The sequence below is a fragment of the Cinclus cinclus genome, chromosome 22, assembly GCF_963662255.1.
Source record: "Cinclus cinclus chromosome 22, bCinCin1.1, whole genome shotgun sequence".
Taxonomy (NCBI): domain Eukaryota; kingdom Metazoa; phylum Chordata; class Aves; order Passeriformes; family Cinclidae; genus Cinclus; species Cinclus cinclus.
Window position 1 is genome coordinate 7,670,161 of NC_085067.1, and position 22,869 is coordinate 7,693,029.

The window sequence follows — 22,869 nt, forward strand, 5'->3', positions numbered from 1 at the left end:
TGAGACTGTATTCTTGAGATACAGGATAAAGAAGAGAACAAGATGCTCAGGACTTCATAAGAAGCACCAACACTTAAGACCACAAAACACAATACCAAGGCCATCAGATGTGGGTGACACCCTCCAAGACACTTTAAGTGACAGATAAATATTTATTAAGACCTGATGATAAAAATAATATCTTCAAGCAGTTTAGGCAAGCAGGAATGGAAAATTTATCGAAAATAAATAGAATAATGTGATTTTAAGTGCCAACTACTTATGACACGTTAGTCCAATTACGCAGAAGGTATTTTGAAAACAAAACCTAGTCTCCTAAATCATTTATTATGGAGCATTTCCATTACTGGATTTGCCTAGTATCATGGGGACAGCTTATTTGGAATACTGCTGTTGAGCTACACAGAATTATCCCAATTATTCCTTTAAATCAGTCTCACCTGGCAATGTCCATCACAAGGCTCTCTTCTTTTCTTGCTGCACTTTCAGTGATGTTAACCAGTCGGTGCATCATCCATCTTCTCAATTGAGCAGTCTTCTGTTGCGCTCTTTGAATGAGAAGTGGGCACAGTCAGCAGTTTGAACACTAACCCAGCATGAATACACACTGCACAACCCACTGTATCAAGAGGTGACTTTCAGATATTTAGAGGCTTCACACTAAAATTGGCAAAGTTATGTAGCAACAAAGTAATAGGTACAAAAGAAGAGATACAATCTTCTCAAGTTTGCTTTTTACTATGCAAAAGGCAATGTATTTACCCCCCCCCCCCCCACATAGAGTCTGCAGATGAGCAAAAAGCACTTCAAGAACAGCAGCAGTCAGTACAGTGAGGTTTGTAGGTACCAGGTACACATAACCTGGCCTGAATGCCAGCAGATAAAAGAGAGGCACAATTCCTACAAAGACCTGAGTGTAGCTCAGTAGCTGTAGTGAAAGAGGAAACCACAGGACATATTCTCCAAAGCAATTGTCAGGGCTAGGAAAAGAAGAGAAAAGGCTCTTTTGGTGATCCAGTCTGTGTTGGCCAGGCTGGCTGGTTCTCAATACACTTGGCAGAATTTGCAGAACTAAATTTTATCCCAGCAAAGGAGTCAGATGCTGGGGCTAAACTTTCTGAGACAGAGGAAATAAACAATTATCAACTCATGGCAAGGGAACCAGCAAATGTCGAGAGGAAGGTGCAATACCCATGTACTCACGTGTCTGCATTTTCCCGGTTCTGTTTCTGCCGGTTCCGTGAGAAGTCTAAGCAACAGTCCAAGTCTGGCCTGAGGAACATGTCTTTGAGCCAGGAGATGTATTTTTTCAAGGCCACTGCCTGCAGGTGTCTGACTACCTTGGAAGCACTCAATAACACTGGCCTCCCTTGATTGGTAAGGGTAGAGAAGCCCATCATCACAGCCAGCTGCCTCTCTGGGTCATCGCAGCCACTCAGAAATGTATCTATATATCCCTCCATTTCTGCAGCAAACTTAAATCCCTGTGGAAACTGAAAAACACAGTCAAAGAAGCAGGTCAGGAACTTCACACTCAGTCTGAATGGCTCTGTAAATATAAATCATATATTGAGTCATAGTCATATAACAGCCTGGGTTAGAAGGGACCTCAAAGCTCATCTCATTCCCAAGCCCCTGCCGTGGGCCTGAAGGGACAACTTCCAATAGATCAGATTCCTCCAAGCCCATCCAACCAGGCCTTGAACACTTGCAGTGTAAACCACATGAAAGGATTTGGCTGCAGTAAGTAAATTAAAGTCAAGTGCCTGAATATTTCTCCTAAAGCTTACAGTTGATTTCACCTCATGGTCTTCCTCTCACAGCAGCAGCCACTGTAAGCAACCACAGAATCTTGCCACATACCAACATGAACCCTGGAATTTACACCTTCCAGAACAGTGAGGCTTCAGCAGGATGGCCCACATGCTGGCCAGTAAAACTAAGCTCCCAGGCTGATCAACCCTTTATTTTGGGTGGAAGTTCCATGATGTTTCTCACATCATCTACCTTAGAGTCTCCCTAGATTTGGAAATTCCCCACCATCAATTCCAGTCTCATCTAGCAGCCCTGGAGTCCACTGACCTAAGTGGCTTAGAATAAATGCCACCTCCTCTCCCTGGTGTCTGAGAAGCATTGAGGCATTCTGAAAGGTGAGGGAGTTGATTTGTTCAAGCTAAAACTCATATCCTGAGGTGTGGCTGCTCTGTGCTGAGTTTTATCTTCGGTCCTGCCACTGCCCACAGGGTATACAGCTGGCAGGTTGCTGGCCTTGGACACTGTCCAGCAGCATAGAGACCACCAGGACATGTCCCACTCCACCATGCATCCCATTCCCTTATGGTTTTTAACAGCCCACTGTGTTCAATCCCACTCAACTTGTCCTAGAAAAAAAATACACGCTTAACTGGAGAAATCTTGAAGAGGTGATCTCATTCCAAAAGTCCAACAAACCTTCTTTTAAATTAATAAAGCAATTTGTATGGTCTACTGTCACATTCAATACAGTGACCTGGCAAGAGCAGAAACAGAAGCGAAAGTCTAGGGAATATCAGTCTTTTAAATAAAGAGACTACAAATTTGTAATTAACTACAAATCCATCCAATTAAAACATAAATACCCCTGAAAAAAATCTCAAAGAAAACACAACTTAGCAAGCTCCTGCTTCCACTGTTGGAGAACTCAATACTTGTGCACAAATATGAAAACTGGGAAAAAAATTCCAGGAAAGACACTGTAAACAGGCTAATAGCTCACAACAAGGAGTTCATCAAGCACCTCTCAAGAACAGCAAACCAGGTTTATTTGCTCCCTTGTTGATAAAAAAAAAAAAAAAGTGGAATCAGGAGGATAACTGCCAGTAAAAACCAGACTGCAGCTTCCATCTCCAATAATCACCAGAATCCCATCAGGAAGTACAAGGTAACAGCATTTACTTCTCCAAACAACCAACCTATGTCAAGAAACAAAACAAAACAAACCCCAAAACCAAACTCAAATTTAAACTAAGATCTATTCTACTCTCTCATCATCACCACTATTAGGAGCTTCTGCCATTTAGTCTCATTGTCTTCAGAGGATTTGTACATTTCAGACAAGAGCCAAATAAAAATAATTTTGATGCACATGGAAGAACACAGACTAATTTACTGTGCAACAAGCACTTAAAGAAAGAAATAGGAAAACTACTAAGTCAGTGGATAAATCCTGGAGAAAGCTGGTCCATTTAGGGAGGCAGCATAGTATGCAGTACTTGCAGAGCAAACCCACACACCTACAGCTGCTCTGATAACAGAACCAAAAGATGACAGATCTGTGTCTCCCAGCAACTAATTTTGGGTGCATGTGAAGAGGTTGGGGATTGTGTTACCACAAAAAGCCAAGTAAAAGCCATTTTTACCAGTATACCCCTTTTCCTCTGATTATTGCAGAATTGTGTTGTTTGCTGGCTTCCCAGTAGGGAAAGACTAAGAGGAGCTCCAAAATCCAATTCCAAATAAATTTTGTGCTTAAACCTCAGATGTGCTTATTGAAACAAGCACTAACAAACAAAAGCACGAGTTGTCCCTTTGTGTCTTTGCCTTCTAATGTTCATGCAACACCCAGAACAATAATAAACAAAAAGGAGCTTCTGGACACACAAAAGCAAAGGGACTGTTAAAGGACAACACATGACACTGTCAATTTGCTGAGGGCTGCCCTTCTTCTGCTTCCCCCATCATTAGAGCTTTCCTGGCAGCAGCAATGAAAGCAGGTGGGACAGTGCTGAACAGTTTCCATACCCTTAAAATAGGCAATGACAATCAAACACAGACTATACTCAGTCTACTGCAATCAGTGGTCATACAATAACCTTGCTTTTAGTAAGAGCTCAAGGTCTAAAATTGCAGGTAGGTCTTTTTTTATACAAGATGATTTGAAACTAGAAGTAGGGCAGAGACAACTCGTGCTCAAGAATGGCTTTTAGCTTGTTCAAAGACCTACCTGAGTGGCTACCACGTGTTCTCCATAGTGCAGCATCACCTTCCCTTTGAGAACCACCTGCAGCTGCTCCACGGACAGCAAGGGGAGAGCACTGCCCAGCAACCGGTAGCACATGTAACTGAGTGGGAACAAAGAACATTCCCTCAGGCTAAAGTACAGCACTGAATCCACACACAGGGGTAAGATAGAGAGGAAGTGCTGGGGCAGGCTACAGGAGCATGCAGGGGGACAGAAGTTAAAACCTGTGGGCCAACAAACAGGAGGATGACACGGGAAACAACAGTGTAAGTTAAAACAAACCTCACAGGTCCTGATTTCTCCTTCAATAGCCCACTCTCCACAACTTCATTCCAGAACAGTTCAAAGGCACCTTCCTTCAGTGCAACTTGTAGCAAATCAAATGCTACACTGGGCAATTTCTTGTCTTCCTTCTCAGATTTGGCAGCGCTTTTCAGCAGCTCTACAAGCCTGGAAGAAGAAATAAAATCATGTGAGAGATCTGACCTGAAAGGGAATTGCTGAAGGCCAAATTCACCCAGCTGAAAGACATAGAACACTTCCCAAGAATTAAAGGCTGTGCCTCCTGGGAGAAATGACACAACCATAACTTGGGAACCTGCATAACAATCAACACCTAACCCTTACCAGCACCTGGAGTGGCAAATACAAGCAGGAATCAGAACCACAGCCTCATTTCTCTCACTGCTAGCTAGCCAAGAGGAAAATAATGTTCATTTAAACCTCCTTATTTGAGAACTTACCTGGAAATATTTTCTTTATTTACAACAGTAGGTGAGCCAAACAGCTTCTTCAGCTTTTTAGGTTTCAGAACACCAGGGAATTTCTGCATACCCACAAGCAAAAGGTGCAGGTTCTCTGGAGATGTGAAGGCTGAACACAGGTCACCTTGCAAGATGTCAAACAGGACCTCCTCAAACACAGTTTCAGGTACCTGAATGGACAGGAATGAGGGTGAGAGCACGTAAGAAATATCTGAAGGCATTTTACAAACTTGCAGTCAAGTAAGTACATTAAAGTATCTGCATTGGAAGACATTTTACTAAAAGCTTGCAGTGTTCTGGAAATTCTAGAAATAGTCTTTATCTGACACAACAAAAAATAAATAATGGATGTGTCCATAACTGCCAGACAGTCCCAGGTGATTAACCATGGGGAGTAGGACAGTATGCTGTCATCAGACAGCAGTTCTGGTCAACTGACTCCAGTTGCAATTGTTCTCTTGCTGTCTGACTGCTTTGCCTGTACAGCAGGGCAACCTAGGCACAGGGAAACCCTCTATTTTTATTTAACACTGCTAGTCTTGATGTCTACAAATTATATCCACTTAAAAAAAAAAAAGGAAATAAACTATTTTCTTTAACTACATACTCACAGCTCTTTACTCCTTGTCCCTACATCATTTCATTCCCAACAGCCCAAAATTCAACCTTAGACCCAGGCTTGGTACATAAAAAAGGTGGTTTGCTGTTCAGAGCTTTCAGCATACATCTATTCAAAAGAGCAGATGCTCTAACACATACTCCAAGCAAGGGAAATGGCAAACAACAGGTTGTGGGATTGTTCACGATGAAGTCAAACCAAGCTAAACCAGAGTACCCTTCCCAGAACACAAGCATCTGCCCACAGACAACACAGGGACAGCTCCCAGTTTACACTCACTCTTCCACAGCCCCTGTAACTTCCAGCTATGAACAAATTAAAGGAAAATCTGACCCCAAAGCCAAGCCCTCTCCTTCTCCAACCCCACCAACTCCACCCCACAGCTGTGCCTGTACCTCAGAGGTGATGTCAATTAGAGTTTTGCGTGGGAGATCTCTGAGGTGTGTTTGGTAATTTGTCAGCTGCTGGAGAAGCTGGATGCTCTCCAGCAGAGCTTTCCGGTCCTAGAAAGAAAAAATAAACCAAAACCAGAGGACATAGATCAGATATTAAGCTGAAGGCCCAAGTAATAATCCACTCTTTAGATACTTATGCCTACTTGTAATAAAAAACACACAATTGTTTCTTGATAGGCCACTCAGCTTTTTCCAAAATCATGTTTTTCAGCTGGGTATGACAACATACCCATACAACATACTCCTTCCAGGAGAGACAGGAATCTCCTGTAGCATTTGACACAGTCCCTACGTTCTACTCAGGAACACACATTAAAAAGGTAGAAAGAGTCCATGGATGACAGAAATGAACTGAAGTTGATGCTTCAAGTGCCACTGCATCGACTACCCAGTGACCAGTCTTTGTCAATCCTCTTTCTGCATCAGAAGCCCCAGAACCAGAACTGACACACCTGACAGCAGTACTACCTTCACAAGCCTCCCAGACTGGAACAGAGCCATAACTCCAAAAAAGTTCCCAAAAGCAGCATTTCTCACAAGTTTCTGAAAGGAAAAAAAGAAAATAAAATAGATTTTAAAATCTAGTTACTATCCTGAGAGGCTAGATTTCACATGCAGCTATGTGATCAGTGGAACAAGATGGCAGGAAGATCCAGCTTTAAACACCCCATTGAGGGAAGAGAACATACTGAAAAGCAACCCCCTGCACAATGTTTAAGAACTGTCCTAAAGTACCTCTTCATCACACTGACAAATCTTACCTATAACAGGGCCAACAGGGCCAGGTGACAATATCATCAACCTCCAATTTTTAGAAATATTTGTTATTTCATTATAATCACTTGTTTTAACAAGAACCCCAAAACTACACTATACACCACAACTTCAAAGAATAGAGAACAATTTATTTAAAGTAGCAGTTGGCAAATATCACCATGAGCTGACTTACTTTTTTCACTTTTTCCAGATTGTGTTTTTCTTTTATCTGTTCCAAAATGCTGCACAGTGGAACTTCCTCAAAAGCCTGCAAAACCTGAGGAGAGAGATGGAATAGCTGTTTGCAGTTCTTCCATTTCACAACACTGTATTGGGTTAAGCTAAAACAGTTGTTCAGCACAGCAGCAGATGTGCTGCTTTATCAGGCCAGAAAAAAGACAACCAGAGCAGTAAAGATGTACAGACAAGGAAGTAGGCTATGAGAGCTGGGATTGTACAGCTTGGAGAAGGCTCCAGGAAGATTACTTAGAACTTCTTCCAGTGCCTCAAGAAGCTCCAAGAGAGCTGCAGAAGGACTCTGGCATCCCAGAATGCCAGGACAAGGAGGAATGACTTCCCATTGACAGAAAGTCAATTTAGGTTAAATATTAGGAAGAAATAATTCCCTGTGAGGATGGTGAGGCCCTGGCACAGGTTTCTCAGAGAAGCAGCACCTGTGTCTGCCCCATCCCTGGAAATATTCAAGGCCAGGCTGGATGGGACTTGGAGCAACCTGGCCTAGAGGAAGGTGACCCTGCCCATGGCAGGGGGTGGAACAAGATTATTTTTAAGATCCCAAACCATTATAGGATTTAATGCAAACACAAATATACCTGGTGATATTCTGTACATGACAGAATAATAATGAGAACATTTTGCTGAAACTGCCCGATCCCATAACTTTTCATCGTGGGCAATGCCCTGATCAAAGCAGGAAACACACAGGCTCTTCTGCTTTCTCAGATTCTCGGGTGAGATGAGGTCACACACACCATTGGTGATATCACCTGCTGGAAGTCTTTTCTATGTTACACACTCAACCAGTGGGGAGGAAAACAACTCTGAAGTGTTTGTTAAAGGGTTACCTTTTCAGATATCCCACATCAACCGACCCAGACCAAGAGCAAGACAGTTTTAAGAAGCAGTAATAGTACTAAATACAGAATAATTGAAACCTTGGTCAAATTTTGTAAATTAAGCACAAGATCCTTAAAGCAGGGCTGAATTCTGTAGTATGAATGCGATATTGGTACAGTTCATAACTTTATAAGAGTTTCTAAAGCAGAGTAGCATCATTTAAAAACACTATGGTTAACTGTGAGAGCCTTCCCTCCCACGTGCACACAGGAGCAGCCAGAAGGGAGCCCTCCAGCTTTGCAGAGACAGCAAAAGATACCCCAAGCATGGACAGAGGCTGCCGACGGTTCTGATCAGCGCTGGGAAACACTGACCTGCGCCAAGGCCAAGCTGAAGCCAGGGCGGGCGGCCTCGCGGGTGGCTCCCAGTCCCTCCACCAGCCGCTTCAGGGTGTACTTGAGCTCATCGTCCTGCAAGAGAGACCGTGCTGGGTGGTGCCCGGGCTGCTCCGAGCGCGGCCCGGCCGCCAGACGCACCCGCGGAGCGGAGGGATGCTCCGTGTGACCCACTGCCCGCCCGCACCCACCGCCCCTCCGGCCCCCGCCTCACCTTCTTGCCATCCCGCAGGTGCCGCAGGAGGCTCTCAGTGGCCGCCAGCCGCACCTCCTGCTCCGGCTTAGCGATGTCCCAGAAGAAGTCGAGGAAGGCGCGGCCCTGCCGCAGCACCCCGCGGGGATCGGTCACCGCCGCGCCACCGCCCCGGTGCTCTATCTGCTCCATCTCCTCCATCTCCTCCATCACCTCCATCACCGCCATGCCGCCAGCGCTGCCGCACGTGGGGCCGCCCGCCCGCTCCGCCTCTTCCGGGGCAGCGCGGCCGCCGTCTGAGCCGCTGCCCTCAGTCCCTCCGGTGGCTCAGGCACGCTCCTCTCATGGCCGCGCCTCAGCGCCTCTCGGCCTTCCAGCCCCGCTCCCCTCAGCGCCTCTCGGCCTTCCAGCCCCGCTCCCCTCAGCGCCTCTCGGCCCTCCAGCCCCGCTCCCCTCAGCCCCGCTCCCCTCAGCCCCGCTCCCCTCAGCCCCGCTCCCCTCAGCGACTCCCGCTCCTCTTGGCCCCACCCCTGTCCCCTCAGATCCCTCTCCCCTCATGGCCGCCCTTCACACCCCGCTCCCTGAACCTCTCATCCCACAAAATCGGATTGCTTGCCCGGTGTGCCGCAAGCCAGTCGTGACACACTCGACGGACGCACCGATTGATATTTCAGAGTTGCGCTAACCGCGGTGCTCTGTGGTGTTCCACAAATCCAGCACACCCCGGGCTGGATCAAGACCGGACTTTTCACACCATCATTTGTACTCAGAAGTTCAGAGTCAGTGACTTTCGAAGTACTGCCCATCTATAGGGATCGATTAGTAATTTACAAGTTTCGTAACCTCAGCTAAATTCTACATATGTTGAGAGGAAGGGTTTTCACAGGGTCTTTAGAATTATAATTAGCATAAATCACCTATAGGATACACGGACCTTGAGTCTTTTGCTAAGTTAACAAAGTATACACAGGCGTATGCCAACATCCGAATTTACTACATCCTTAATGCTCGTTAGTTCCAGGATGTCTTTGAGTAAGGGATGCTGCCTGCCCCACGGGTTAGTTCTCCTTTTTTGCTGAAAGTATGCAAAGATCTTACACTAAAGGCCATTACAACTCAAGTTATTCTTGGAACGTTCCACATTTTGCAACAGCCCCCCTGTCCCTCAGATCCTCCGCAGGGCTCCTCTGTCCCTCCTCTGTCCCACGGGCTCCTCGCCCGGTCCGCATCTCCGGAGGGAGGGTTGGATCCCGGCTGGACCCTGTCCCGGCGGGACACTGGGGCAAAGCCTGCGGGGTGAGGCGGGATCGGCGGTGTGGCCATAGCTGGTTATCGTATGAGAGTCTGTCGTGTGGTTTTATAAGAAAACATTAAATTATGGCCTGGCAAAAGGAGACAAACCGGTTGGTACAAATGGTATTTCTTAAGGACACCGTGAAACTGTCGGGTACAGCCCGTTGTTCTAACTTGCAATAAAATCCAGCACTGTCTTCCAGCAGCCCTGTGAACTCTGCGTGTTGCTGCTATCCTGCCAGACACCGGTGCCACCCGCGGGAGTGCAGGGAATGACCCCGGAGCAGGATCCACCCCTGTGATCACTGTGGATGACTGTGACACCTGGAGCAGGCTCCATTTCCGTGATCTCTGTGATCCCCGCCCGCAGCGATAGCGGGATGCTTGGGGAACCAGAGCCGCGGGCTGGGCTCGCATCAGCGCGGGAGGGTCCAACGCTCACCGGAGGCGCTACCGCTGCCCAGCCCGGGCAGATCCCCGGGGGGACCCCCGACACATCCCGGGCACATCCACGGGCAGATCCCAGGCACAGCCTCCGGCAGAACCGGAGCAGATCCTCAGGCAGAGCCGCGGGCGAATCCCGCGCAGATCCCAGAGCAGACATCGACCTGATCCCCGGGCAGATCCCGTCCCAGAGCGACGCAAGCGACCCGTGCGCTTCACCTCCCGGCAGGCAGCAGAGCGGACAGCCCTATCGGGGCGGGGAGCTGGAGGCAGGCACTGCGCGGGGCAGCCCCGGCCCGCGCGCCGCCGTATATAAGCGTTGCGGGGTCCTCGGGCGCGGTCCTGTCACGCTCGCACGGGGACGAGGCCGCGGCGGCGATGGCGGATTTCGATCCCTACGACGACCGGGCCTACAGCAGCTTCGGCGGCGGCCGTGGGTAAGTGGGGCCGGGGGCAGCACTCGGGGCTCCCCACGTAGCAGGGACGGGAGCGGGGAGCAGTAGCCCCGGCCGGGCGAAGTGGGGGCGCGGCCGCAGGGCCCGGCCCGCCCCGCTCCGCAGGGATGGCGGGCGGGGGTTGCGGGATGGGGGCGCTGCCTCTGAGAACTGTTTGGGCTCGTTCTGTTCCCCCGCCCGCCCTCCTCCAGGGCGGGGAGGTGCCTTTTTGCCGGCGGTGACGGACCCGCTTTGTGCGGCGGAGTGGGGCTGCGGGTGCTGGGGAGTCTCGGCCGTCCCCGCGCTGCTCCGGCCAGCGCCGCAGGGTTCAGGGCCGGACGGCTCGGGAGCGCCGGGAAGCGGCGGGAGGAAGAGGGTGTCGCTGTTCCCGCCGTCCCGGAGGCGAGTGGAGGGGGGATTTAGGGAGGTGCTGGGCCAGAGCCAAAGAAGGCCGTGAGGAGCTTGTGCGGGGCCGGACCGGAATGGGGGTAGGGAGCGTCCCTGAAGGACTGGAGCAGGGCAGGAGGCCGCGGTGCTGGCGGGACGAGACGCCCCCGGGAGCGGGCAGCGTTGTGGTGCCTGCGGCGGGAGGAAATGGGAGGGTGTTGTGGTGTCTCCGCTCGAGTAACGCTGGGAGCTGCTGTCCTGCCTTATCCGGGGCTCCGGGTGCTGACTGCAAATCCCTGATCCTTCGGAATCGGGCTTGTCTCTGTCTCTTTGCTAAAGAGTGTTTTTAGGGGAGGAGCTGCAGGGGCAATAACCGGTAATTAGAACTTCTGTTTGTCTTGAATCAGGTTAGGAAAGTGCAATCAAACAATTGATTTTTGTGTGTGTGTGGGGCGGGGGGGTGGGGGAAGAGAGGGGTTGCTGCTATTACTAGTTTCTGTGTGTACTGAAATAAAATAGTAGGCACAAATCTGTGGAATAAATTTCCTTGTGAGCAAGTCTTCACAAGTGTATTACTGTATAATCTATTCTTCCAGGGTGTTTGTGCCCTTTTCTGTTCATAGATTAATGACGTGGTTTCATTTCAAACTCTTTAGGCAATAGGGAGGAGCTGCTAGAGTTAGAACAGCACTAAGTTTTTCTTGTCTTTGGAAGGACTCTGTCACTTTAGGCTTTTCAAGCTCATTTTCATGCAGTGATGCTCTTTGTGTCTAATTCAGAGATGTCCCAGAGCAAACAGATGATGTAGACACTTGCATTTTTTTTTTTTAAATTCTGTAATAAAATAACCTTGCCAGCAGTCTAAAGTGGTACTTGGCTGGTTGTAAACTCAGATATTACTGCACAGTGTATCCTAGTCAGTGTAGGCATATTCTATTAAGCAGTAAAATGCCAGTTCAAATGTTATTTTATGTTCAGATTCCTGCAAGAGAACTTAAATTTGCTGTCAGGGAAGAATCTTTGCTTGGTAAACTAAAGGCATTCTGAAAATCAGAAGATGTCCTTACAGATCAGAAAACGTGCGTACTCTGATTTACCTGTCGTTCTAAACATCAGATACTACTATTAATATTAGATACTACTACTAATATTGGAGTCCAATGTATACTTCTGTCTAGTTTATTGTTATCACTTTTAAGTTACTGATAGCTAATTCACAGTTCAGCAGGTCTGTGTGTATGGTATGAAGTCCTATAGTATATGAAGTGTCATGAAAGTATGACTGTTCTTGAAGGTTCTGATTAAAGAATCCCATGTTAATTTTAAATGGCTCCTGCTCACTTTTGGGTGCTCTAGGACTGTAGGAATAGTGTAAACTCAGCTGAGATGTAGTTTTTGTGGAAATTGTATTATGCATAACCTTTGGTGTACTCAGTGAGTGAACACAGGATTTCAGTGTGACAGATGGGAAATCAGTGCCTAACATGTAACACTTACAAATTATCTGCCTCTTTCTCATCATCATCAAAATAATGGTGGAAGAGCATCAGGATATGACTGGTGTGATGAGATGGGTTTTTTGCTACACCTGAGATGTTTAGTGATACACTGACTAAAAGCTGAATCATAGTCTTAGAGGATGCAGAAATCACTTTATTCCTGGTGAAGAATGTGATGCTGACAAAAATGACAAAAGGCTTACTATAAGCCTTTTACAAAGTATTTTGGAGCCCAAAACTTGACAGGAAAGCCTGTCATTAAGTATACTGAGGCCTAATTGAAATTGAAACTGTCTGTAGAGCTTCTCAGAGTTGAAAGAGAGGGAGTGTTTATCACTCCTAACTTGCTTCCAGGCTGTTTATTTAGGTGTGGCTTGCAGTGCTGGGCACCCTACTAAAGGTTAAGATTCACCTGCTGAAGTGCTGCACAGTTCAGTGGAAATGGGGAGTTAGTCCTTATACTTCTGGCAGCTTGGATCCCATCTTACCAATCCAGCATTGGAAGATGCCCCCTAATTTTTGGGCTTGGGTAAGCACTTTGCTGAAGACATCTGATACTTGCTCCAGACGTGTCCTGGGTTGCTTGAATAAGCTGGGTTTGAATTTAGTGTTGTGATCTTGGAGGGTTGATACTGTCATCCTGCTAATCCTTATGCTGCCCCAGAAAAGCTCTAATGTCAGAACCCAGGTAGGCTATTGTCTCTGTGTTGTGCAAAAGGTAAATCTTGAGTTTTAATCTCTAGTGAAAGGCCATTTGACTCAAATACTGGGTTTCAAAATATCCTTTGATTTGAACTTCTGGCGGAGCTTCTTTTCTGGAGACACAACTAAACTTTGCAAAAGAATAGCTTTAAAATGGGAGTTGAGTTATTTTCTACCCAGTATGGCCAAATTCATTAACTCAGCCCACCAAAGTTTAATTATGGGGGTGTTGTTGGAAGCAAGCTTTCCTCTTCAGCTTTCTCCTTTGGTTTTCTGAGAAGGAAATCAAGCCATGTCTTTCAGATTCTCACAGTAAGATGACATAATTATTACCTAATTGCCCCTAAGCAAACGTTTAGAGTGGGAAATGCAGATATTCAGAACTCTGGTTTGCCTAGTTCGGATGTGTTTTCAATTATTTTTTTACTTTTGTCCTGCTTTGTTGCAAATGAGAGAATCTTCTGTCATTCTCATTGTTTGGTTACCGAAGTCAGCCCTTTTATTTCACTGTTTCAGTGTTGGAAAAAATGTAGGGAAGTACAGAAACAGTTTCTCTTTGTGTTGCTCTACCTGAGTTCTATGAGAAACTTGGTCTGAAACTTAATTATTGTTCATTCCCGTTCTTCAAATGGAAACTAAAATACCAAAGGTATTGTTATGTATTTGATAATCAAAGCCTTAGTTTCAAACTGGAGAAGAATATTTAATTTTCTCACTTTAAAATCAGTCTGGATGGCACAATAGGGCATGGATTTCCACACATGCAGTCTTTGAAGTTCTGGTGCACTGTGGTAGAAAGGAGGTTTGTCTGTAGCACAGAAAATCCTTTTGGGGATTGACAGTGTGGTTTTAGAAGTGGCTCAAATGGAGCTGAGTGGAGGTTGCTGATGAAAGTTGTAGTTCCAGCCCTTGTTGTCCTTCTCATTGCTGTCTTGGCAAAGTGCTCTTTGCATCTGTCCAGATCACCTTGGTGAGGCTGAGGACACAACTCCACGGTGGGTTTTTGGGTAAATCAGCTCCCTGTGAGGTGACTGGCAGCTCAGGGAATGTCCTGGGGATACCTGTAAGGAGAGAATGCTCCTTTGAAATTCAATTCTGATGTTCCTGTAGGGCATAAACATTAAGCCTTTCTTATTTGGATGCAAGTTAAATGTATGGTATGTTAATAGCTGTTCCTAATGCTGTAGATATTAAATGGGGACAAAGGCATGGAACTGATTGTGTATTATGGGATTATTTAGAACAGCAACTCAGCTTTCTTGGAGTTCCTCCTTAAAAGTCAGTCTTGTGACTAAAGTAATTCACAACTATTACAGCTTTAGTTCTCCAGAGTTTTTTGACTTGTTAATGAGACAAAGGCAGATGAGAAATATTGTCAAAAATGCTAAAATGCAAACCTGGGTGGACACTAATTAAAGATATGTAGATTGTGATTAAAGTAGATTTAGCAGCATGTTGGTAGTGTTGGTGACAAATGATTCTTGCATGGAGCTGCTAAATAAGGCACAAATGACAGGTTCACCTAGGAAAAGTTAAGGAATCTTACTCAAGCTTAATGCATTGTCTGATTCATTAGCAGTAAAATATTTATTCTTGAATAAAAAAAAATACTGTGAAGTACCTTGCTTGCCCAATGGATTTTTTGACTGCATGCTGCCAAGCAGAATAAAAGGAAATTATAAAATTATTTGGCCTTCTGGATTTTAGGAAGGAATCTGCAACAATTTAACTGGTCCATGTCACATAGGCAAATCCTGCTGTGGTACAGCTTGTGTTCCTCCATGGCTTTAAATGCAGAGGGAGCCTCAAGGAAAGGGAACAGACACAAGCAAAGCCCAGTAGAAGGAAGGTGATAAAGGGACGATGGACAGAGTTAGTAAGTAGATATTTCAGGTAAAGGTCAGAGATTGCTTTTGTGGGACAAATGGGGTTGGTGCCAGTGCCACTCTACAGTCTACAGGTCTAGGAACTTTAACTTCAGATTGCCTTGTACATACCTTGCTCTCTGTACAGAAATTTCAAGTTGGCTTTTGGAGATTAAGCTCTGCAGAAAATTCACACAGATGTGTTACCTCAGTACAGTAAAGAATTTAGCAGGTACAATTTATCACCTCAGCACCCAGTGCCAAGAGTTTAACTGGTACTGAGGGACAAGAGAGGAAGAGACTAACCTGGTTTACCTCTGTAATTCACAAGACAAAAGAAGTAAGCATCCAGACAGCACATGATTTTTTTTTTCTGCCTCAGAACCCTTTGTTCAACCAAATTTATTTTGTGTGCAGTTCAAAGCATTTCAGTCCAGATAGCCAACAGTTATGGCCACAGCTTCAGACTTAGGGGAAGGTATTTCTCTTAAGCTAAATGTTGCTGAGATAATTTGGGTGATTGTGGTGTGGGTGTTGGTAATACACTCTTTAGTTAAAAGCATTGGCTCCAGCTTAATATCCAGGTAAGCTGACAGACCTATGCCATACAAGTATTTCTTCGTCACCATAAATTAATTAGTTTTTTAGAGGTAATGTTTTTGAGCAGGGGACATTAGAGATAACCTTATGTAGCTTTCCTTAGTGAATTATGGATTGAGAAGTTCACTCATCACTTCATGATGTATTCAGTTTCCCATTGAAGTACTGCATCAGGTAATACTGGAAAGGAGTTGACCAACACTTCAGGTGGCAGGTACAGGCCAAAGGACAGGATAACTAACCAGAGCTGTGGGAAGATTGACTTGCAGCTAAGCCCAGCACCTGAGCAGGGCTGTGGACTGCACTGTGGCTGTGCTGGGAGGCAGTTCCAGAGGCACTGTGCTTTTTCCAACAGGTCTCGTGGTGGCGGCCTTGGTTCCCGCAGAAATAAAGAGCTGCCAACAGAACCCCCTTTCACAGCATATGTGGGAAATCTGCCCTTCAACACTGTCCAAGGAGACATAGATGCCATTTTCAAGGATCTCAGCATAAGGAGCGTACGACTAGTCAGAGACAAAGAAACAGACAAATTTAAAGGTGAGTATTCAGAGTTCTTTGGTGGTAGATGAAAAATTTATAGGAGAAAAAGTCACTTTAAAAAGAAATTTCAGTCTGAACCACAGTTCTCTGCTTTTATGTTGACTTCTGCAGGTTTTCTTATTCACTAATACGTATCATTTGAATGAGAGTCACTGTTTCATCTTGAGATACAGAGTAACCTGAGTGAGGAGTCAGTATTTGCCCTGACATAAGAGAACTTTCTCAAACCTTGTCTGGTAGGAATTCTAGCAGAACTGACCCACTTAAGTCCTGTGACCTTAAGTATTGGGTAATTTCTTTACTTCAGAAGACTCCCACTGCTTCAGCTCTGTCTTTTTTTAGTAGACAGGGAGAAAACAGGCTGTCTTAAAGGATGCAAATTCAATTGCTATGGAAATTGTCTAATGGAAATGGACTATATCTATAAATTACTTTAAGTGGTGGAAAAGGCTTACCTTGGATAGCAGAGGGCCTTTGAAAAGGAGTAAATCCACTGAATGATGTGATGACACAAAATCACACTGCTGACTACATAAGTATTTCAATTTCTTTTTCAAAAACAGCAGGAACTAAGTATCAATATTCAGCTGAATAACTGTCTGAAGGCATAGATCAGACCTAATCTATAATGAGAACTCAGTAGAAAAGGGAATTAGGCTCTTGGCATTCACAGAGTGCCCGGAGTTCTGTTTCAGGATTTGCCCTGTCATTAACAGGTGCAGGTGAACGTGTTCATTGTTGGTGATTGGTTTCTGAGCCATGTGCACATCACAACTCATATTTAAAAGAGAATGAAGTTACTAGCAGGCATGCAGGAGTAGCCTCTTACAAAGGCTTTTTAAAGTGCTATTAACTTGAGATTTGTTTCTTACAGGATTTTGTTACGTAGAGTTTGATGAGGTGGAGTCACTCAAGGAAGCTCTTACATATGATGGTGCAGTAAGTACATTTGCAATTAATTTGTGAAATCAAAGACAAGCATAGGTCTCAAACTTTTTGGCAGCCTTTGTGATACATCCTGAACAGATTCTTCCCTTGATTTAACAGCTTTTGGGTGACCGATCACTCCGAGTGGACATAGCAGAAGGCAGGAAACAGGACAAAGGTGGCTTTGGCTTCAGAAAAGGTGGCGGGCCTGATGACAGAGGTGACTTCCATTTTTCTGAGTAGCTTCTTAAATATAGTGGTCATAGTTATGGCTTCTGGTGCTGATTAATGCTAAGACAAGGCATGCAAGTGAACGTGAAGATAATATTGAAATGTGAAGTTTTGTATGTAGATATGTATGTGTTTCTAACCAGCTGCTGCTGCTGTTCCTGAGGTGTCTGAAATTTAGCTGTGCTTTGTGTCCAAAGGCTGGATGTGTTGTCACTTCTAACCCAGGAAGTGAGACCAATACCCCTAATAATGTGTTGTGTCTTGCAGAGGACAGTCATAAGCTCAACAATCTGATGTGCTACTATTTTATGATGTATGGAAAGTGAGTAAGCACGTGTAGATAAGTGCTTATTTTGGAGTATATCTGTTGTTCCAGTGTAAAAACATTCTTGCCTGTAGTTGAAGGTTGGTTGAACAGGGCTCACCAGAGGTTTCTGTTGGATGTGTATTAAAGAAACTTTTCTGGCTGCTTATTCTTAGTTAACTTAAACTGACTGTTCCTGTGCGATGGAACCTGGTAGCACCAAAAGAAAAGGGTTTTCCAGCAGCATAGTTTGAATACTGAAGGACTGAAACGTTGGTTTGGTGTTCCCTTGCTCAGTCTTTCCCACAGCATCAGATTTGAACACAATTGTGGCTTTTTTCCTAGGAATGGGAGGAGGTTCCAGAGAATCCAGAGGAGGTGGATGGGATTCCAGAGATGACTTCAATTCTGGTACCAGTATTAACACTTATACAGATAGGAAGCCTAAAAGGCACTGAAATGTTCTCATTTTCACTTGTCACCATTACTGGTTTGATTGAATCTACTGTGTGTGCCAAGTTTGGACATCCTGCAGTTGTGGTGGGATTCCTCATGGGGAATCTTCTGTTGCTTTGAGAGGAAAGTGTCTCAATAGAAAATTCTATGAAACTACCATAAATGGCAGAGTTCTTGTCCAGATGTAGCCTATGGGTGACTGTTTTAAGCATTTCTCAAACATACAACTAAGTGAATTCCTGAATAGTAGCAGAAACATATATGTAGAAAGCCTGATACTCTGTCAGAGCAGAGGCTTTCATCTTCTCAAGGAGATGTGATGCCGTTATATGTGTGTCCCTGAAGTTACTGACTTCTCTAACATCAGATTAGTGTTCCAAAGCACTTGTAAATGCAAGATGTTCCTGAACTTTTAGACCTGTTTTGGTAATGCAGCTGCAGCAAGTGAGGGAGCTTGCTGAGTGGAAGGTAGTGATGTGGCCACTGGGTTTGCTCTTAACTTCCAGTCAGTTCCATCTATTAGAATGCAGGGTGGCATTAACATAATTGCTTTTGTCCTCTGAACTCATGGGTTTGGTCCATTTTCTGATGGGGAGATGTTGGCAAGTACAACTTTGCAATGTCTGGTCTCTGTGTGAGTGGAATGAGCGATGTAGGAGAAGCAAAGTGTGCCCTTGCCCCCAGCATGGATTGGAGCATGATGCTGGAGAGAGGAGCTTGCTGCAGTCCTGTGCTTAACCTGCCTTTGGAGCTAAGCCTTCTGTGTCCCAGCTTCATACCTTCTTTGGCAGCTTCTCCAAATGTGGATGCATTTCAGCCTGTTAAATGCTGGATGAGTGCTTTGTGAGCCAGTTTAGCATTTCAGTCTTAGCTGCTACAGAACCTTTTCTTCTCAGGTTGTACAGCCTCGCTCTAGATCAAGTCTTTAAAGATGGCTTGTTTGGCACTGAAGTAAGGTACAGCGGCACAACTCTGACAAATACTGAAGCAAAAAGGAAAATCTCTGTTGGGAACCAAACAACTTTCTCTTCCAGGCAGCTTCTGAAAATGAGTGTATTCTTTTCCCATATGCTGAGAGCCTGAAGTGTCCTCCTCCTACTGAAGTATAGACAGTGGGGGCTGGGAGAGATGGTCGGGGTAGTCACTGGTACAGACTGGAACTCTGGTCAGTGACAGATAGTTCTTGGTTTTTTGGGGTTTTTTTTGTTGTTTTTTTTTTTTTTTGGTGATACATAAACTGAAGAAATGCAGTCAGTTTAAATGGTGATTTTCCCCCCTTTAATTAGTTTAGTAAATGCCTGATCAGCTAAACAGCCCTGGGGTTTTACTCTGCTTTATAAGTGTATTTCACTGTTCCCCAGCTATTTTCCCATTTGCTCTGTTCCTGCAGATTTCATGTTAAGGTTGTAGCCAGTGTGATGATCTGGCTATGGAAGTACTCTGAGTACTTGTAATGTTGTCTCTCAAGTCAGCTAATGACAAACTGAACTTACAGCCAAGGTTCATATTTTAAACTCACTTGACCCACTCTCTGACGCTCCAATAAGCCTTTAAGTAGATGAAGCACTTTCTGAACTTGGCATAGTATACTTGGTTTCAATTGGACCCTAAACAGCTCCTCCAGAAGGTGCTAGAGCTCTGTGAAACAATCTGTCTGCAGACAAAGGCTCCAGTGCATCACCTTGGACTGACAGCGGTGACTAGCAAGGTTTTCCAGTCATCCAGATAAGTCTAGATGAAAAACGTTGCGAAAGATGCTCTTTAAATTCACTGTCTTCCATCTTCAGGATTCAAAGATGATGACTTCTTGGGAGGTCGGGGTAGAGGAACCCGCCCTGGAGACCGGCGGCCACCAGGTGCCTCCATGGGAAGTGGTGGCACCGGTCGCTTCAGAGATGGGCCTCCCCTTCGTGGGTCTTCCATGGACTTTAGAGAGCCAACAGAAGGTAAACTCCTCCCGTGTGTGATTTGGTCTTCCTTCACAAAGGAGACTCCTGGTTTTGTTGTCAGATTAAAGCTCCTGCCCTTCACAGGCAGATCTCACAAGTGGAATGTTTTTCCTTTCAGAGGAAAGAGCGCAGCGACCCCGACTCCAGCTCAAACCTCGAACAGTTGATACTCCCCTCAATCAAGTAGCCAATCCAAACTCTGCGATCTTTGGAGGAGCCAAGCCCCGGGAGGAAGTAGTAAAAGAACACGACTGAGTTTGGGGTTGAGAGGGAATGGGGAGGCGGGAGAAAAAGCAAGACAGTACAGAGTGACTAGCTCTGCTGGAATGTCAACCCTGCAGTTTACCATTCCTGCCATCTGGTATTTGTCCTCTTTGAAACCGAAAACACAGAGCTTGTGAATGCATGTCAGCTGTTAACAAGTGGTTTTTAGTACGTTCTTGGCTTTGCTGTATCTAGTGCCTGCTTTGTGCTGAGTTTCCCTCTTCTGTTTCCTTCCAAGAAGCACAGTTGCCAGTAGATAAGGCAGTGTGGCTGCTTCCACGAGTGTGGAGGTCTCTGGACAAAGGTGCTGCTTCACTTCTTCCTTTCTGGGTTTGTTTTACTTTAGAAGCACAGGTTAGACTTAGTTATTTCCCTGTATTGTTTCCTTTTACTTCCTCAGTGTTCCTCTTCTGACTTGCATGTCTCGTTCTGTATTGCTGTGGCTCTGAAGAGGAAAACTGAAGAGTCCAGATGAGTTGAACAGAAATTTACAGTTCTAACCAAGTAGTGAAATACCATTTATGACTATTGGTGATAGTCACTGTTCACAGCAGAGCCCCTTATTAAACTAAGGGGGGCAACTGCCCTTTCACATGGGTTGCCAGGAGGGATCAAGTTAATGGATGCCTTGCCTGACAAGCCTGGTGAATAGCTGGTGGAATCAGTATGGATAAAGCCTCTGTCAGCAGCCTCTTCCTGCTGGCTCTTGACTTCCAAATGGTATGATGCCACTACAACTCTGAGCTCAAGGTTAGTGCTGCAAAGCCATGGCCTGTTTGAGCACAACTGCTCACTGGCTCTTTCTGCTTACTTTTCTGGGTTTTACATGTTTGGTAAATTTTTAAATGAAGTTTCTACAAATAAAATTGACTTTTTTATTTTTGTTGAAGGAGTGTATACTTTGCCATGCAGTATTTGATCGTCACTATCCCCTGTATTTCTTTGCCCAGTGGGGTACAGTTCTAGGACCTCAGCTTTCAGAATACCTTGAAAATGGGCAGAGTAGAAATCTTTCTGCTGTAGATTTTCATGTAGAAGTTTGGGTAAAAAGCGTCTCTTGTTACTACACCTCTCTTCACTTGAAATGTTTCTTGTCTGTTGTGTGGGAGGAGGGAGGGGAGGCTGAAGCAAAAGAAGAAATCATTAATGTTTAAAACTAAAATCTGGTTCTACCACACTGAAGTTTGGACATGTCCAGTGTATGGAAAAAGTTTGGGCCCATATTGCCAGTGCTGAGAGCCTTCAGATAAACCAGCCAGCACCCCAGAGTACTTACAAGAGGAGGTTGGAAGCACGGCTGCCCCACTACCAGCACCACTGCTAGTGATGAATTTCTTCCCTAAGGTTCCCATTGTAAGTCAGAGTCCCAGCAATTTACAGAACTACTCTTTCCTTCTTTCTGCCTTTCACTTAATCTGCTTCTGAGATAAGAACCATTTGTCTAACACTAATACTTAATTTAAGACAGACATGCATTTGTGTGGTTGTATTCCAAACGAATAATTGATCTATTTACATCTTCAATGTGGAAAAGATTTTAAGAACAAATTCCCATATAAAAACTCACTTCTAGTCAAGACAGTTGACTTTTAAATGTAAAAACAAAGGAAAAAAAATTCCAAACACTTAGCACATTCTGCTTCATAACAAAATAAATTTATGGATATGGTATTTTGTGAATGATCTTTTAAATAAAAGAAAACATTAAGTAATATTTAACATTGGTCTTTATTTGAGTCTACTCTACTATGTTTCCCCCCCCGCTCAGTTTTCAAATGTTGTATTAATTTGTCCTAGATCTATTCTGATACAAAACAAGGGGGGGAAGAAGAAAAGATAAATGGGATAAATCTAATCTAAAGAGTGCTGGAACAGTGGAGTAAAAATTGTGTGGAAACGAGCCCAACTTCTTTGTCCTGTGACTTCAGTGTCACTTGAGTGCATTGCTAAGGCTGCCAGGTGGGATTTGGAATTTCTGCAGTTTGCAGGTCTTGAAGCTGCTCGGGCTGTGCTCCTCCAGATGAGTGCTGCTGCCCTGTGGCTGGCACAGGGCAGGATGTGTTCCTCCAGTGTGAGTGCTGAGCAGTGTCATTTGGGCTTTGTGCTGAGACAGTAAATGGATCAACTACTGCTGTTTTCCCATCTTCTTCCAAACTTTTCCAACTGACCTCTTTCCCACTAGGCATAATGGTTAAGGAGGCTGCTGCCCTGTGGCTTTGAAGTTTGTGCTTTAATGTACTGCAGGGTAAGTTGAAAGAGGTAGAGCCATGTTTTTATTGAGGAAATGAGCTCTGACCTCCCTGCTGGTTTTACTGCTTTCCATAGCCTGAAAGGATGGGAAGTGTTCCTGCTTCCAGCTGCTCAGTCCACCTTCTCTTCAGACCTGCTCTTACCATGGCTTGAGCAGAGTCCCAGTCCTGCAGTGGAGCTGTGTGTGCCAGCACCTGGCTGTCCTGCCTGGCAGCCTGAGGAGTGTGGAAGAGCAGGGCTGGATGAGAGCTGGTCCCCTGCAGCTCTTGCCACACTTACCCACAGCTGCTCTATCAAACTGGTGCTGCTGGAAGCAGGGATTGCATCACTGCATGGAGAAAAGGAATCCTGATGAGTAAGAGAAGTGGCAAATGGGCCACCTTAATTCTAGATGTCTTTTTCTGTATCTGCTAATGCTGGTTTGGTTAAGGGTTTCCCACTAGTGAAAGCAGCCTGATCCCAAAA

General features: G+C 45.2%; 2 protein-coding genes across 4 annotated transcripts in view; one reads left to right on the plus strand and one right to left on the minus strand.

Annotated features, from left to right (window-relative positions):
• MYBBP1A (MYB binding protein 1a) overlaps positions 1-8,478 on the minus strand; it is a 55,351-nt gene extending 46,873 nt beyond the window's left edge. The window contains exons 1-10 of the mRNA XM_062506958.1: positions 8,281-8,478; positions 8,046-8,141; positions 6,788-6,871; positions 6,307-6,381; positions 5,779-5,886; positions 4,744-4,934; positions 4,283-4,450; positions 3,983-4,100; positions 1,204-1,493; positions 441-548 (exon numbers count right to left, since the gene is read on the minus strand). Of these exons, the coding sequence (XP_062362942.1) occupies positions 441-548; positions 1,204-1,493; positions 3,983-4,100; positions 4,283-4,450; positions 4,744-4,934; positions 5,779-5,886; positions 6,307-6,381; positions 6,788-6,871; positions 8,046-8,141; positions 8,281-8,478 (1,436 nt within the window). The remainder of the gene's footprint in view (positions 1-440; positions 549-1,203; positions 1,494-3,982; positions 4,101-4,282; positions 4,451-4,743; positions 4,935-5,778; positions 5,887-6,306; positions 6,382-6,787; positions 6,872-8,045; positions 8,142-8,280) is intronic.
• A 1,863-nt stretch (positions 8,479-10,341) lies between these two features.
• Positions 10,342-21,868, plus strand: EIF4H (eukaryotic translation initiation factor 4H). 3 transcript variants are annotated; one of them, XM_062506999.1, is made up of 7 exons: positions 10,342-10,433; positions 15,839-16,020; positions 16,898-16,962; positions 17,071-17,170; positions 17,831-17,902; positions 19,738-19,887; positions 20,009-21,868. In XM_062506999.1, the coding sequence occupies exons 1-7, from the start codon at positions 10,375-10,377 to the stop codon at positions 20,143-20,145; spliced, it is 765 nt and encodes a 254-aa protein (XP_062362983.1). In that variant the 5' UTR covers positions 10,342-10,374; the 3' UTR covers positions 20,146-21,868. The 3 variants fall into 3 exon arrangements, with proteins under 3 accessions (XP_062362983.1, XP_062362982.1, XP_062362984.1); XM_062506998.1 differs by having other exon boundaries at positions 17,831-17,896; positions 19,729-19,887; XM_062507000.1 differs by lacking the exon at positions 17,831-17,902 and having other exon boundaries at positions 19,729-19,887.
• The last annotated feature ends 1,001 nt before the right edge of the window (positions 21,869-22,869 follow it).

Coding starts and splice junctions, on each gene's coding strand:
- EIF4H (XM_062506998.1), top strand. CDS start 10,375: ATGGCGGATTTCGATCCCTACGACGACCGGGCCTACAGCAGCTTCGGC. Junction 17,897..19,728: donor CAGAGATGACTTCAATTCTG/GTACCAGTATTA, acceptor TTCCATCTTCAG/GATTCAAAGATGATGACTTC. Junction 19,888..20,008: donor CTTTAGAGAGCCAACAGAAG/GTAAACTCCTCC, acceptor TTTTCCTTTCAG/AGGAAAGAGCGCAGCGACCC.